General features: G+C 43.7%; 2 protein-coding genes across 3 annotated transcripts in view; both read right to left on the minus strand.

Annotated features, from left to right (window-relative positions):
• Window positions 1–4,445, minus strand: part of DGKD (diacylglycerol kinase delta) — a gene marked incomplete at its 5' end in the record, with an annotated part of 69,186 nt that extends 64,741 nt beyond the window's left edge. For both annotated transcript variants that reach the window (XM_082054959.1, XM_082054958.1), the window contains 2 exons: window positions 3,840–3,904; window positions 4,321–4,445. In XM_082054959.1, the coding sequence (XP_081911085.1) occupies window positions 3,840–3,904; window positions 4,321–4,378 (123 nt within the window). The remainder of the gene's footprint in view (window positions 1–3,839; window positions 3,905–4,320) is intronic.
• SAG (S-antigen visual arrestin) lies at window positions 4,042–12,508 on the minus strand. Its single transcript, XM_082054962.1, has 12 exons — window positions 12,344–12,508; window positions 11,729–11,789; window positions 11,600–11,644; window positions 11,134–11,327; window positions 9,890–9,949; window positions 8,681–8,748; window positions 8,352–8,487; window positions 7,924–8,008; window positions 6,589–6,661; window positions 5,531–5,668; window positions 5,243–5,320; window positions 4,042–4,344 (listed from the first exon to the last, which is right to left on the minus strand). The coding sequence occupies exons 1-12, from the start codon at window positions 12,440–12,442 to the stop codon at window positions 4,317–4,319; spliced, it is 1,065 nt and encodes a 354-aa protein (XP_081911088.1). The 5' UTR covers window positions 12,443–12,508; the 3' UTR covers window positions 4,042–4,316.
• Between the last annotated feature and the right edge of the window lie 3,673 nt (window positions 12,509–16,181).

Here is a 16,181-nt window from a genome sequence, read left to right on the forward strand (position 1 = left end):
CTCAGGTGCAAGATTACATACAAAGTGTACCTGCTATACTACATGGCTACATTTGCACCCTAGCATGACTTAGGCTCACTGCACATAGTTCTCTTGCTGTCCTGTGGTTTATTTAACATTTTAACATTGAAAATTTCTCAGGAACCTGAAAATGGGTAGACTTTTCCTTTTTTTTTAAGTGGCATGCCAGCAATTGTTGGGAGGGGGCTGCATTTAAGGATCGACGAGGCCTCAGAATGTCATCATATTCTCTGCAGAGAGTCTTCTGTAAGCTTTTATTATGCACCCACAGAAATAATTCCATATAATTAAAGTTGTGGCATATGGTAATTTTCATTATAAGCTTGCTTTTAACCTCTCTTACAGGGAAGAAAAAAAGAAAAAAAAAAAAAGGAGTAGGCTGTGTTATTTTCAAGACATTCAAGTGCTTTAAAATTCACTAATTTCTGAAAGTTACAATAGCAATACAGGGCAGGTATAGGTTTACTATTAAAGGGACAAAGCATTTACGGGTTGCTTGAAAGCAGCCCTTTCATGCAGGTTTAACAAGGGACCATTTGTTGAACAACAGCCAAAACCAAGGCCAGTCTCCAAGATATAAGCCCACAAAATGTAAAACATCAGGAGAAGGGCAGGAAAACCCCAGACCAAAGAACTTGCGCTGACACCACAGCCTTGAGAAAAAACCCAGCAGGAGCTTCTGGTCTAACTGCTGACCGGGAAAGGTCTTGGAAGCATGAAGAGACACAGCCCAGTTTGAGTCTGTCTTTAAAAGAAACAGATCTCTATCCATTTTTGTCAACAGGCGGAAAAGAGACTGCCAATGCGACAGGAGCTGCTTCGCCTAAAAATAACCACCTGTGAACCACATGGGGCCAAAAAGCAGTTGCAAAACCAGCAGACGTGAAACATGCAAATGCTGGCCTACAACAAGTCCAAGGCAAGGAAGCTGTAAATCACCATGGGAAAGGAAAGGTAGCAAGCTGTTCCTTTTCTGTCTCCTCCAGGCACAGAAAAGAAAGATCAAGCAATCTGCACCAGCCGTGTGCTCTGACAGACCTGCTTTCTGCTGAATGCCGAGTGCTTCAGAGCTCGCTCACAGACAAATAAAAAGGGCAAAGCGATCTGCTGCAAGATAAAGCACACAGCAGTCGCCCTCGTTTGCCCCATTTTGCCCCCCCAAAATTAAACCATGTTCTTTGGAAGCTTGTCTTTCTGAGGTTCTCCACACTCAAATCAGCCTTGCATGATTAATATACTGATGCTACACATTTTATTTACTTTTGCCATAAATCACCTTGGCTAGAGAAGGGAAAAGGATATTACTGCGAGGAATAAATCATCACATGTGGTGGTTTTTAGTCCCAGTTTAGCTTTGACTCTGTAAGACAGCTGCTTTGACTTCTTTCCTTTCCCCCAGCTGTGTCTTGAGATGAAGTGACAGTCAAGTGAGCAGGGAGGTGCAACAGGCAAACTGGTTACTACTGACTCATCAGTAAAAACAAAAGGGAACGGAAAAAGAAGATAAGGAGTGATCTCAAAATTCCCTGTGCATGCACCCCTGCCTACACCCACTGCAGAGGCTGCCGAACAAGCCAACAAAGAAAAATTCCAACTTGCAGGGCCCTTGAGAGCCTAAACACTGTTTGTTGAAGCTCCATCTCTGCAATTAAGTCTTGATTCGTCTGATTCCAAATTAGATGTTATTTCACTAATGAAACACATCTTATTTCTCAGAGTTTATGAACTAAGGTGGCAGAATAAAGATTCTAAAAGCATGAACTCACAACTGGGAAGAGTGATTAGGCACAGGGCATGGAAAACTACCAGCCAATAAAGCTGGAAAGAGATTTAGTTTACCAGCTTCATATGAAGGCTCTTTTAGTCCCTGTAATGAGCTCAGGCACCACATTCCAACTCAGTTTTCAAGTCAGCTACGCAGGCTTCAGAGGAATTTTCTGTTGTGTTACAGTAACTTTTTTTAAGGGAAAGCATTTATTTCTCAGATTAACCATTTGTGGAGCTTTCCCATGGGATAAGCTCCTGAAACCACCTGTATTTTTTAAACTTTGTAAGAAACTCATGATTTCCATCTGTACGAAACAAACAAAGCACAGCTGTCCTCTGACAGCAAGCTCCAGAAGACTTTGATGTAACAAACAATACGTGGGCTGTGCCTTTGGTAAGAGGATGTGTTGGGGGAAGCGATCTGAGAAATATTGCAGTTCTCCATTTCCCTTGTAAAGTCTTCTGCCCACATCCTCCTGAGCACAATATATAAAGGAGTATATCAGGTGTGATTTGAATTGGTCTTAGAAGGGAGAACTGACCAGCTTCCATTTTTCCTCATATTACAAATGCTTCTGCCAGGATTATCTGCCTGAAGTGTAAGTAATAAAAATGGCGGGTTGCAGCACTGTTAACACCAAAAGATGTCACGTAAAAAGATTCACACCATTATAAAAATTTAAAATTCTTTACAGTTGCCTAAGTCTATGGATGATCCTTGTTTGAAGTTTCTGAGCTTTTCTCTGTAGCCACGAAAGCTCCAGATTCCACAGCCCTGAGCAGCCCCACCAGCACCTCTGCCCTGCGAGGATCCCTGTGGGCACCAGATGGTCCTGGGACCACCAGCCCCAGCCTGCCACCAACCCTGTGCCAAAGGCCCTGGTGGCACAGCCCGCAGCACAGCTTCTCCCAGGGAAAACGGGTCTCCTGTGGCACAATCCTCACAGGGGGGTGAGGAAACCTCCCTTTGCCCACTCCAGCACACCTGGGATCAGCAAACACCGAATCCCAACCAGAGCAACCGAGTGTGGAGAGGATAGCTAGTCTCTCATCACTCATATTTGATTCCTCCAACAATTTCATACAATAAGGACTGAAGTGACCCCTCTCTAATGCTTCCAGTATAGAATTATCAAATCTATATATTCCAGTATAGAAGCTATCTTGGGATAACCCCTTTCATAGCCTCCTTCATCTTCTTCCAGTGGTCATGTTTAGATACAGCAGTTTTAGGTAAGTTTGGGCCCAAAGGAAAAAGAAAGAAACAGAAAAGTAGTGCAGAAGCAGCCACAAGTTTTTGTTGGAAGCCCATGCAATTCTGTCCAAACACAGACAGCAGGACAAGATGACTCATCCAAACCAGCCCCAGCATAAAAAATCTGGCAAAATGTTTTGTGTTCCTCAGCTGCTCCAGGTGCTTCTGATTTAGCACAAGCACCTTGCAGTTTCTGTATGTGCACCACGAAAGAACAGAACCAGCCAGGGCCTGAGGAAGCAGGAAGAGAACACAGATACTGAACATAAAGCCCATACCACAGACACCATTGCCAATGCCAGATCAAGATAACAGGGACTCCAAAGCCATGAGTAGTTTTATCATCTCTTAACTTTGCTTAAAACTGTTTTGCTTTTTACAGTGCTCACGTGTCACGTGTTTTCTGTGACAGGTTACTGTCTGCTGTATGAGAATGAGGCTGGGAATTGTTGACAGCTTCATTCAGGACATTCTGCACAGTAGTCATGAGATTTAACTGTGCAGTGTTTCCTCAAGCCCTGTGCTTTGAGTTGCAATTCCATAGATGAAAGACAAAAAGGGAAGATGACACATTTCCCCCTTCTCCCATCTTAGCAACACTTCTTCTCTCTGTTATTTCGTGCCTTGAGGTTCTCATATATATATACAGATATATGTATATACACAAAGCAGTCCCCATACTGGAGTCTTGCAGACTCCAAAAGCTCTCTGTAGAACAAACCACTGGAAGCCTTGCAATGGTAAGATTTCACATCAGTCTGCTAATGAAGAATGGTAAAAACCAGGCGTAACTGACCTGCTGGGTTCTTTTCCTCAGGTTTGGGATGCATGAGACGAAACGGCAGCTCTGTGCCCACTTCACTTTGGGGAAGAGAGAACGTATCAGATCCACAGCTCTGCCTGAGCCTGCTTCAGTCCCCCTCCCACCTCAGGCCAGCCCAAGCCCCGAACTCCAGCTTCACCCCTTCTTTCCTCTTTTCTAACCATAATTTTCCCCTCAAAAAGAGTTAAACTCTGTTTTCTCCACAAATATCCCAGGCATATCCACTTCAATAAACCAGGCTTATCATGTGCTGAATGTACTTGCATTTACATAAAATCAGAGATGTTTTTGTAATTGCTTGATTTTCACAGCTGAATGTGCAGACTTCTTATTCCTATCAGCTTAATGGATAGCTGTTTTTTTTTTAGAGAGCCAGGAAAAGGAATGGGAAAGAGGATAAAAAGACAAATTAACAACTCTGACTGCATGGTCTGAAAAGGAAGATGACATTTACCTGGAAGTGAGGTCTCCCAGCATGCTACAGAAGAAAACAAGGAGAAAAATATAAGCATATTTAGCGCCTTTCCATTCTAGTCATCTACCAAATGCTTTTCTATTTGTGGACTATTGAAATTGCCTTCCTCATCTATCACCCACTTGCCACAAAGCATAGCATCCAAATAAACTCACTTCTAGAAAAGGGAATTTTAATTTTTCATGTCCTTCCTACAGAGAAAGAGTTTAAGCGTTTGAACTCCTGACCAAGTATTGGGCATGGCTGCTTTCCTGAGAGCCAAAGGCCAATTAGGGGACCGTAGAAGGCAGCAGCCCCTTTATCATGCTTTAGGTAAAACGCTGACTCATTTTAATGCTAGAAAGGAGGACAGATGAGTGAAATGCAAATGTAAACAGTGACTATCACCAACAGAGAGTTGTTAACCTTGTCCTCTTTTGCACTGTATGCTGGGAACAAACTCATGTTGGTAACATGAGCTTTTCCCACAAAGTTGGCTCCGTACAGGATCTGAGTGGCAAATCCGTACAGGATCTGACTCGTGGGCAGATGTCTCTGCCTTCTGTTCTGGAAGAATAAGAATGCCAACATAAAGGCTCACACAAAGTTGCAACTCAGTTCTCACAAAATAAGGCTGGCTTTGAAACAAACAATTGCAATGCAAAACAGAGGTTCATACTCCAGCTGTAATGTCAAATGGTATCTGAGGAAGGTAACTCAACCCCTCTAGCTCAGGACAAGTTCTCTGGATATGTCAAGACTGATTTCCAGGCAGTTTATGCTTCAGAGGGAACCTGATGTCCCAAAACACGTGTTCTTTCTCTTCAGGTGGACTGTCCTGCCCTCTCCCCACTCATCAATGAAGTACACACACTCCCCTCTCTTAAGTCTATGTAGATGTAGCAAAAAGTCTTATTCTTACCCTGGAACAGTGAGTTTCACTTTGACCTTGTAGGAAACCAGAATCCCCATCACTGTCTTGTCTATTCCATCTTTAATACTACCAGAGAAAACAGACAGCAGCATTAGGGATGGCTAATAACTCTCCAGATCTGCGATCACTATTTACCCTGAATTAGTATGACAGGTAAGTAACACAACCCATTAAGATGCACATTTACAGGTACAAACTCCTGATATGCGCATCTCCTCCATCCTCCCCGTTCTTTATAACCCTCTGCTAGCTAAGACCGTTTAAAACTCTACTCACATAGTACTAGAAGCCAAGTTGGTGTCCTCATCCTTTAGCTTTCCATCCAGAGCTATTTCCCGGGTCTGCCGGTTATTTGCAAGCAAGGGCAAAAGTGTCAGTGTCTTCGTCAGGCTGCTGTTGGGCTGCACCTTTTCCCTGAAAATAAGCAGCAGGTGAGAGAAGGAAGGTGACACACTCTGATTTGCATTACACACCCAACCAAGACAATTTCAAAACAGATTACAAAGCCATCCAAAAGCAGAGGAATTTATCTGTCCAAATTTAGTTGTCTACAATGCAGATGTCTGTATCTAAACTAGTTAGAAAAATTCCATTTATAATCAGCACAGAGGGACAAGCACTTGCAGAAAATTATTAATTTCACATTAAAGCAGCTTCTAAAGTAGTCCAAACTATGCTGCAGACCTCTAAATCTGGACAAAATGAATCCTAGTTTAGAAGACCAGTACTCAATAGAAAACATGTCCCTAAGCTCTTGAGAAAAAAACAACAGAAAAATATAAGATGTCTGGGTGTGCCCAGTCCTCCTCACATAGCGGACGTCAATGCTGCACTGCCAATGCAGTGCAAAACAGCAAGTGGTTCTCCACACTGTCGGTAGACTCAAGGCTTTCATGAGCTTCCAAGGCCATAAGGAATCAAACAAAACAGCATGAAAAAGATCGATCTCAAGCTAGAGCATCCATGACTTCCAACAGGAGCACCTTTCAGAAAAAGGTTGCATCTCTATTTAAAGATTTCAAGCAATCAGGAGCCTTCCACAGCCCCTGCCAAGTTTTTCTAGTAGGGAATTACTGCTCTAACAAAACCCTTCTTCTGTAGACTCCCCCCATTCTCTGAAAAAGGGTGCAGGGTACCTGCTGACTACGTGAATAGGAGATGAGCTGCAAAGCGGGGGTACAGGCAGTGTGGGGGACACACACGAGGTGAGAGGGTAGAGACTGTAACAGCAGGCAACTGCCAGACTACAGCTAGGAGCACCTCTCATTACTGAGGAAGAGGGAAATTGAAAGGATGTAAAGGAGCAAGAAGGGGTAAGCAGAAGATTTACTCACTGTGCTTCCTCAACAGCTACCACTTTTGTGTAGTAGTCACTGGAGTACAAAACCACATTGGCAACCTGCTCCACTGAGTAAGAAAGGAGAAAGTAAACAATCAGTTGTGCGTATGTATCAGAAACAACATAGCTGTCCCCCCTGAGTCTCAGGAATGGAAGAGATGACAAGGACAGCAGGAAAATCCATCCATCTAGAGCCTGAAGGGACTACCAGGTCAGCCTGACCTGGATACAGACCAACAGCACACAAATGGCCCAAGTGTCTCTTCCATGGAAGGCATCCAGCCTTGATTTGGCAACGTCAAAAAGTCAGCAAGACCTGGTTTCCCTCGGAAGCCTGCTCCTTCCACTAAAAAGATCTCCCTCTTCTTCTCTAAGTGTGTCCGCTTTTATCTCTGGTCACTGGTATCTCTTGTGTAACTATAGCCAATGTATTTGCATTCAGGAGACATCACCATCAAGCAGACTGGATATAAACTGCAGCCAAGAACCTATGGTAACAAATGGCTTATACTCTTCAATCAAACACCAAAGAAACAACAGGGTAATTTTGCCTGAAACACTGACGAGGAGAGAACCTGGGGACCAACGAGGTCTTTTTAAGCCTGAGAGAGGCGTGTCAGACTAAAAATATTTGGGAATCACTAGCCAGTGCATCCAAGAGCAGCACTGAATTGGCCTTCTCTGCTACAGTTTTGTAAAACCTCAGCAACCTCATTCCATCCCTGCCTTCTCTTTCTCATTCTTTGTCTCTCAGATGTCTTCCGCAGGTCCAAGTGCAATGGGATTTGGATGAAAACGTGCAGTGCCACTAATAAAACACAGGCACAACACTGAAACTCCTCTGAAACTCAGCCCCTGCCCTCAGCTTCCTCAGGAGGAATTACACCATTGCTGGCAGAGTGGCTGTTTCTCACATCGCCAGATGTTTCTGAAACCCCAAACATACTGTGCGCACTCTAGGCACATTCACAGTTAGCAGGAACATCACGTTGATGGGGCGCCCTTCCCACCAGCCTCCTGAAGGAGGTGGATTTTTCCCCACAGCACCTGCCTTGCACACTGCAGGTGCCGGACCCTTTCTGTTTACTAGAGGGGACATACTAGTGCCTGAAATTAAGCCATACAAGTAACCATGAGAGTCAGGAAAAAGGCTGCACTGTTTCACTGGAACAGCAAAGAAACAGCAACAAAGGGTGGAGGGACAAATTCCTGACTTGTCCCACGCTGCCTGCTTGAACTGTAGCAAGCATTAAATTCTGGCGCTCTTTCAGTCCTCCCACCGTTCAGTCCTCTAGCCCTCAAAGAATCCCAAGCAACAGTAAATACATACCCTGGACTTTGATCTTCTTCACTGTTTTCTCTGTGCTGTTGTTGACGGTGATAGTGACTGGAATGGGCTCACCATGGTAGTACACCTAGAAGGGATTTGATGCTCAGAAATCCAGCCAGGTTTGTCCCAAGCTCTAACCTCCTCTAGTCCCATCCCCCAGATTAAATCTCCTCACAGATGCCAGATAAGGCAAGATGACCATTCACAATGATTCATGACCTACCTTCAATGACTTATTTAGCCTCAAATGTGTCTCAGCCTCCTCTAGCAGCAGTTATCGACAGAAATTACACTAGAGTCCTCATGTGCTGGGTCAAGTCAGTCTCAGCTGAGTCCATCTGAGTAACCAAATCAGCTGCTTTAGGCAGCAAAATGCATTTCGGCCTATCAATCCTGTGACATACCCAGCCCCGTGGCAAACTCCTCACCTCTTTACTCAGAGAAGCTTTCAGGTGTAATGGCTTGTTGGACATGAAGAACTGCCAGGTGGTCTCTGCACAAGGTTGGGGTCCTGGCTTTTCGGGAGCATATTGCACCTTACGGATCAGCAGGCGTGCAGAGTTCCTGGGAAGCAGCAGAGGACAACATGGTGGTACTTAGTGCTTGGCAGAGGCAGCAGCTCTGCATTCCCATGTGCTTACACATAAGAATTCCACTGATAAGTGGGGCAAAGCTGAACAATCAACCACTGTGCATTACTGGACCACCCATCCCCTTTAAGAAGGGCAAAGCTGAAGACAGACACACATTCTGTTACCTCTTGTGAATTCTCTCTTCCACATTCTCTGTTGAGAAAGCTTTCACCTCAAAGTCCACCCCGCAGCTCTGCCAGAGAGAGAAGACAGCTGTGAAATCACTGTCAGAAGCCAAGAACATCTGCAGATGCTTAAGTATCTTTCTGCACACCAGAAACGGGCAGATTCCTGCCAGCTGCACATTCTTCTGGCCTCCTCCCATTGTAATAGAAATCCCTGCCAAGTGAGTGGTGTGGCAGCATCCACCTGCTCCATGCCGTTTCTGATATGAGGCTTAATTCCCAGCCTGTGACAGATGACATCCCTACTCCTAAAAGTCTTCCTGTGAGCGCAGTGCTGTAGAGGTCACAGGATGCCACAAGTTATCAGGCTGACAAGCCTGCAAGGCTCTCCAGTCTGCCTTGGGCTTCTGAACTTCATTTCTGAGTTGGCTTTGTAATGCCAATACCTGACTCAGGGCCAAACTTCTTACTTCGCAGCGTCTAAGGACTGGGAGCAATTGGGCCAAGATGACATTTGCTTTAACAGTTTCATACCACCATGGGACATGTGTGTGAGTCCCAGATAACTCTCTACAGAGTAATATGGGAAATTCTGCTGGAATATCATTCCTTGGTAAAAAAAACCCAGCCTATCCTTGTGACACTGGATGCCTGGTTGTTACTCCAGCTCAGCTGTTTACAGAAGTGCCCAGAGAAGTATAAAAGGAATATTTTAAATGGTGTCAGAAACCTTCTAAAACATCTCATTATCTGGTGACTTTTCCTCCAGGGTGTTTGTTTTGTTTAAACACATGTGCGAGCCAGCCATTCCCATTCCCTGCATTTGTTTTAATTCAGAAGCAGGTCTTAACAAATGCTATTTATAGCGATCTGTGAGATTTTAGGCGCTTGGTCTCATTTTCTCTCATGTAGCCTGACAACGAAAACCATTTCATGTGTGGCTAACCCACAAATCATGTGGTACCATTAAGGAAAACTACAAGCATTGCAGATTTAGCAGCCTTGTTGCCTTTTGACTAGATTCCCTTTCTTATTCTGAGGACATGCACTCGTAGCTCTTCAGTCAGGTTCCTGACATCCGTGGCATGGCACAGTAGTCCCCAGGATCACCTCATTCTACTCTCAAGCTACCTCAATCTATTCACATGACTTTTTTTTCCATCTGACTTTCCTCAGTCATGATAAGCGCAAATGTCCCATTGGTCTCACCTTATCAACATCACGAGGTGCAGGCTGCAGACAGACTGAACAAGGCAGGTAATCTGGAAACTGTGGGAGGAAGAAGAGAAAAAATACCCCAAGGCAATATTACACAGGTTTCCAACTCTGTGATACTCTCATTAACGTATTGCTCACAAGAGATACAAAACAATCCTGAAGACAACAGGTCACTTGGCATAATGCAGTAACTCTTTGAAGCTCTAGCTAAGACAGGGGTCTTAATATACAGGGCCCTATCTTGCCTTGTATGAATAAGTCCTTCTTCCAAAAATAGCCAAGGGAAAAAGAAAGAAAAAGAGAAAATGTGTAACAAGTCCAGGCACATGAATCACCTGGTCTAAAAATCAAACAGAGCACTAGAGGCAGAGCTTAGAGTAGAAACTGGAGCATCTGGCTCCCCATCAATATGGCTCTGAGCAGTGCTACTCGCTGGTTACATGGACTCGACACCTGAGCAAAGTGTCTCTGTGTCAGAAACACAACTAAGGCCACAAAGACCAGGCAGCCACCAGCTGTCAGGTCACTCCTGGCCTGGGCAGAGGCAGCAACTCCAGGCATCAGCTGGGAAAGCTCCAGAGTAGTTCATGGAGCCCAAGCACTAACACCCCATTAGAGACTCCGACAGTTTGAAAATCACTAGATTGTATTTGTGTGGCCAACAACATTACAGAAGGTACCAACCCATTTAGCAGAATCATCCAAAGATTTATTTGTTGCTATACGGTTTTCAAACCTGGAAATTCCTAGGGAATGCTGAGACAGACGTGTCACTGACAGTACTGGAAGCATATCCTGTCAGAATCAGAATTTGGCAATGGACTGTTATTTGTTGACAACATCTGGTAAAGAGCTTTTAATCTGCTTGCTTGATCCATAGAATTTTTTAAGAGAAAGAATTTGGCACTTCCTCTGTGAGCACTGGGGCAATGCTATAAAGTATTCCAGCCCCTCAGGAATGGGGAAGATGAGGATATATGGGGCTGTTGCTGGCAGAAATCCACTGCACGTTTATTTGCTTTTTCCAGGGAAGCACTTTTCGTGTGCAGTCAGGATCTTCTTGCACTTTACCACTTAGGATGGTAACAAACAAAAAATTGCCTACCACGCAAAACTAGAAATTTATATAGCACGAACTCACTATTAATCCCTGTCTTCAGGCCATCACCAGATCTCAGCAGCCCAGTAATAACAGACAAGGAGAAGAGGGTCAGAGGCTCTTATGAGATACTTACCGTAAAGAAAAAGGGATAAGCATTTTTCCCCAGCTTCTTTAGCAGAGATTCCTGCAAGTGGGAGAGAGTCTCTGGCTTGTCAACAGGCGGGTACACCTGGACCCTGGAGAAGTACAGGTCCCGTCGGAAGGTGAGGCCAATCACATCGATGTCTTCCTGGCCATACCGGAAAGCACAGGTCAGGGACACGTACACTAGAAAGAAGCGGATGACAGGTAAAGCTTGCAGCAAGGGGGATGCAAAATCCTCCTGCACTACAGAGTCAGGGAAGCCCATTTCAACAATGTTGTATAACCCAGTTAGTATTCATACCATATGTAAGAACATTACATTGAGTAAGAAGCCCACTTGCTGGAGAAGAGAGTTATATTTGTACCCTTATAATAATGAAAAGGTTCTATCTCAGCATCTCACTTCAAAAGAGGACTAGCAATCTCTGAAACATACGTTGCATAAAACCTCAAACCTTTTTTCCCCTTGATAACTGCAGGATCCACCAACACAACACCATCTGAAACAAAAAATAAAAAAGATTAACAGAGGATAATCAGGGCTAAGAGAGCAGGTAGGGCAGCATATACCTTTGGGGACTTACCTACAGGTTCCACATTCCCTACGTTATCAATGAAGTCCCGCTTTCCCAGATAGATGGTTAGCTGTAGGGAGAAGATGACAGTGGCTGAACTACAAAACATTGCTGGTTTTATGTTGGAGGGTTACAGCAGAGAGCTATAAATCTTGTGGGGAACAAAACAATTCCATTTTCAAAGTTTGTGGGTTTGTTTTTTTTTTCCTAGCAAACATGCAATTCCCACCAGGCTCAGAGTTATTCACATGCTTCAGGACATCAGAATCGAAGACCTGATGTAGATCAACTCCCAGAAGTACAACATCAATACTTGTGTATGGGACAAACTATAGATTTAAAGATTTTTTGTGCCATCAGGTTGAAGAGACAGTGAAACAACTTTGTTTTAAACATTTAGCAGCAGGTGTACAACCCAGAAGGAGTGAGAGGGGAGTTGCCTCCATTTTGTATTACAAAATACGAGGAGCTTGTCCTATAAACTGTTTACATTATCCCCTCAAACTTAGCACTAAATAGAGCTCGTGGTCCTTCTTCAGAGGGAAATGAAGGAATGAGCTTTCTAATAAGCCTCCAGTGTGACTACGAGTAGAACTCACACAGACCCCTTATGATGGTACTTACAGCTTTGTCACGGGTGCTTTTTTTGAAGATAACTTGTTTAGGAGGAGAACTGGCATTCTTCCCACTCGTCCCTGTCTTTTGAGACTCGGGGCAGCTCATGGCGAAAGACAAATATGTGACTGGAGATGAATGAAGCTTTTCTGCTCCAAAAAGTCCTGGGAGAGATGTCAGAAAAATAGGTGAAAGAGATAAAAGTGGAAAAGCCCTCCACTCCCACGTACAGTTTACCAAAGATTATCTCAATCAATACTCTGGCATAGCGCAGAAGGGTTTCTTTTAATTCTAGCAGTTCCACATTAAAAAAACAAAACAAAACAAAACTACTTAAAAACAGATCTTCTGCAACATTAATGATGACCAACAACTCTTTTAAAGTCATATTAAAAAAGTAGTAGATTAGTAGAAAAATCTGGAGGGGAAGGCATAGCTCAGTCTTTGCAGAGAGTAATTTTGTGAAGAAATCTCTAAGGGTACAGATAAAGGTAATCTGATCAACACAAGGTACTTCGGTTTTCAAAAGGTACCTCAAGATTTGGCATCAGAGGCTCTAAATTGCCATGGGATAAGAAGGAAGGTATCTCATTAATAACGGGATAAAATATAGTACATAATGAATATAAACACATAGGGGGTTTGGCTACTTTCAGGGCTTGGATTGCTTTGGGTTTTGTCTTTTTCTGTGTGTGTGGTTGGTGGGTTTGGGTACTTGGTTGTGTTTGTTTCTTTTTTGTGTGGTTTTGTTTGTTTGCTGGTCGGGTTTTTTTGGTTGTTGTCCTTTGGGTTTGTTTGTTTTTCCCCACTGGAAGCACACAAGAGTGCAGTGTCACCTGTCCCGGGACGTTTGCTATTGAGCGTGTCCCTGAAAGAATGGGAAGCAGCCCAAGTAAGGAGTGCACAGCCTGCCCACAGACACAAAGATATTCTGGATTCCCAAAACCAAAGCTCTCTGTGTTAAGTTGATGAGTTCTTCACCATGCAGACTGGGTAGGTGATGAAATACCATGTATTATATGACAGCAAGTGGAAAATATTGCACTCAAACAACTATAGTCTGACAGGCAGAGTTATACTTGCTATCACTTAGGAAGAACATCTTGGCATAAGCAGAGAAGTTATTAGGAAATAAATCAAGAACAGAGAATGCCATTTATAGCATTTCAGAACCCCTTAAACACATCTTGGGTATGGCATGCTCAGTCTAAGACCTAGAAAGCTGGTATGTATAAGGAGTCGGACCAAACCCCAAATGAGAAATCATCTGTCCTACTGCATTTTCCTAAAACAGGACCAAATGCAACCCATTACTTTCAGGGTATCATTTAACTCAAAACAGAATGGATCTTAAGAATATAACAGTCCACCTACCTGCGCAGAAAGGTAACAAATATAACCATGGGTAGGGAACATCTTGTATCCAAGGAAAAAACAGATGAAATAAGAATCTTCACACACAAATAATAATTAAAAAACCCAACAACAAAAAAAACCTCACAACCAAAAGGACAAAAAGCAAAGACAGATCCGTTTTTCATTTTGTCATAAGCCACAAACTAGCACCACCCAACTAAGTGATCAGACAGCAAATACAAAACAAAGTGGAGCATTTCTCCATACAACACAAGATCCAAGAGCACAGTGTGTTGCTGCAGAAGGCTCTAGAAATCACCATTATTGATTGATTCACAGGATTAGACACGTTGTCAAGGAAAAGGCTTCTGGTAGATGTTGGACAGGATGACCCAGGTGCAACCTTAACCCTGTAAGACCCCAAAGCTGAGGAGCAGCCCCAGGAAAGGACAATGCTACACATGCCCTGTCCTTACACGTCTCCTGTTGGACCTGTGTGAATGAGTACCCTGTGCTGGACAGACGATTGCTCTGGCAGGGTACGACCATCCTTGCATTTTGCTTCCATTCTATTTTGCTGCTTGCTTTCCCATTTTAAAACTGTTTCAAGAACAGGAAGAGTTTCTAGGGCCTATATGCAGACAACAGACTGTAGAGAAAGGAAATACTTCCCTCTTAGAAAGCTGGAAGAAAATGTAAGGTAGAGATTAGAGCCAGACCTTACATACATTCAAGCGTTTCTATTTTTATGAACTATAGATAGGTTTTTCAAGTCCAGAATAGCATTTGTTGCTGAACAGACACCTTAATCACGCTGTAGACCCAAATAAACAATCCGGCATATAACAGTAAATACCTTGCTGTGTTCCAAACACCACAGGAGCTGCCACAGGACGAAGACGTGAATTCCTAAACCACTGAAGAAAGATGAATTTTCCACACAGCCGTGTCATATGTTTCTTCACATCTACCAGAGAGAATCACTAACCTCTTATCAAGCAAGGAAGACAATTTGTAGGGGATTTGAAAGCACGTCTCCAGTTACGTCCATCCAGGATTTCAAGAATTAATCTCCCTCTAAGAGCAAATATTGCACCTGGGCTAAGATTCAACTGGAAAGTGGTTAAGTCAGCAACATAAAGCATTACCTAAGGAAGCCCAGATCGTCAGTGAAAAGGTCTACAATGTCATGCTCACATGCTTTGTAAGGACTAGAGACGTACATAGACCAGGACAGCTACTCAAGGCAGCTTTATCCTAAAGCTCTGTCTCTATCTTCTCCTTCCTAGGGTTGCAAGCCATCCAGCCTAATAAGAAGCTGAAGAGACAAGAGTAATTTATGAAAAAAGAAGCTTATAAAAGCTCAAACTGATTCTCTCTATAAATAGATGCCATTATGAAGGACTACCAAACATTGAGAACAATGTATTCTTCTCAAAATCGCTAAGCAGTTTATCCATTATTGCTTCACCAACATCCCATTGGCATGCTGATCCAAAACAATATGTTCCTAGCTACTACACCTCCCCTCTTTAATTTGTTTAGAGAGTGAGGCACAACATCCAAGATGTAAGACACACAAACAGAGACTCCAATCAATTTGGCTTTTCTGCTCATGAATGTCCCAAGAATAGCTTCCTACTCTCCACTCCCACCCCATAAATTTGGTCTTGGTATTATGCACAAAAATGTGTGTAATTTTTGGCTTGCAAGCTGCACAAACAGCTGTAGCTTTCCTCCAGGCTGCATCTGTGAGTTTGATTAGAAAGATCACACAATATCCTCTCCACTTGCCGGCCTGAACAGCACCCTTCATCTCAGGCAGTCTTGAGTCACAAATCAAAGCTTGATTTTTGCAATCATCAACATTTGCCTGAATATAGTGGCCTGGGCACACAAACAAGTAAAAAATAAAAAAATGAACACGAATGAGTGTTCCACAGCTCTTCCAGTGTTTTCCAATTTCCAGCAACATTTTATTAACTGGAGGTGGATTATTTGGAGACCTTAATCACTGCTGTGTTTAATCGACTCTGGCAAACACAAACCAGCCAGCCCCAAACAGAGCAATTCTCATGTGCCTGTGTTGCTGAAGGAAAGACAGATCCTGATTGTGGGAATTAGAGAACACAACCCACAAAACCAACGTGTTCTATTCAGTCACACAGTGCAAAAGCAAAAAGGAGAAATCCGAGTTGTTTGAAGAGTTTGTGCTGCTGCCACTGGGGGATTATCAGTCCTTCTGGAGAGGAGTGAGCATTCCTGTGCTACATGCTGCTCCTCTGAGGGTACACGCACGTTGCAAACATCCTCAGGGCAGGCTGGAAGCAGCTTCTCTATAACACAAGCTTCCAAAAGCACCGCTCCTCGTGTCTGGAGAAAGACACCCACCCACCCGCCCCCTCCCTAGCCCACTTGAAGGGCAGCTCCACCTTCAGCAGCAGAACAGCATGACAGGACCCCTGCACAGCAGGTACCTTCGTTTTCTCTT

Source organism: Streptopelia decaocto (genome assembly GCF_964273445.1).
Source record: "Streptopelia decaocto genome assembly, chromosome: 6".
Taxonomy (NCBI): domain Eukaryota; kingdom Metazoa; phylum Chordata; class Aves; order Columbiformes; family Columbidae; genus Streptopelia; species Streptopelia decaocto.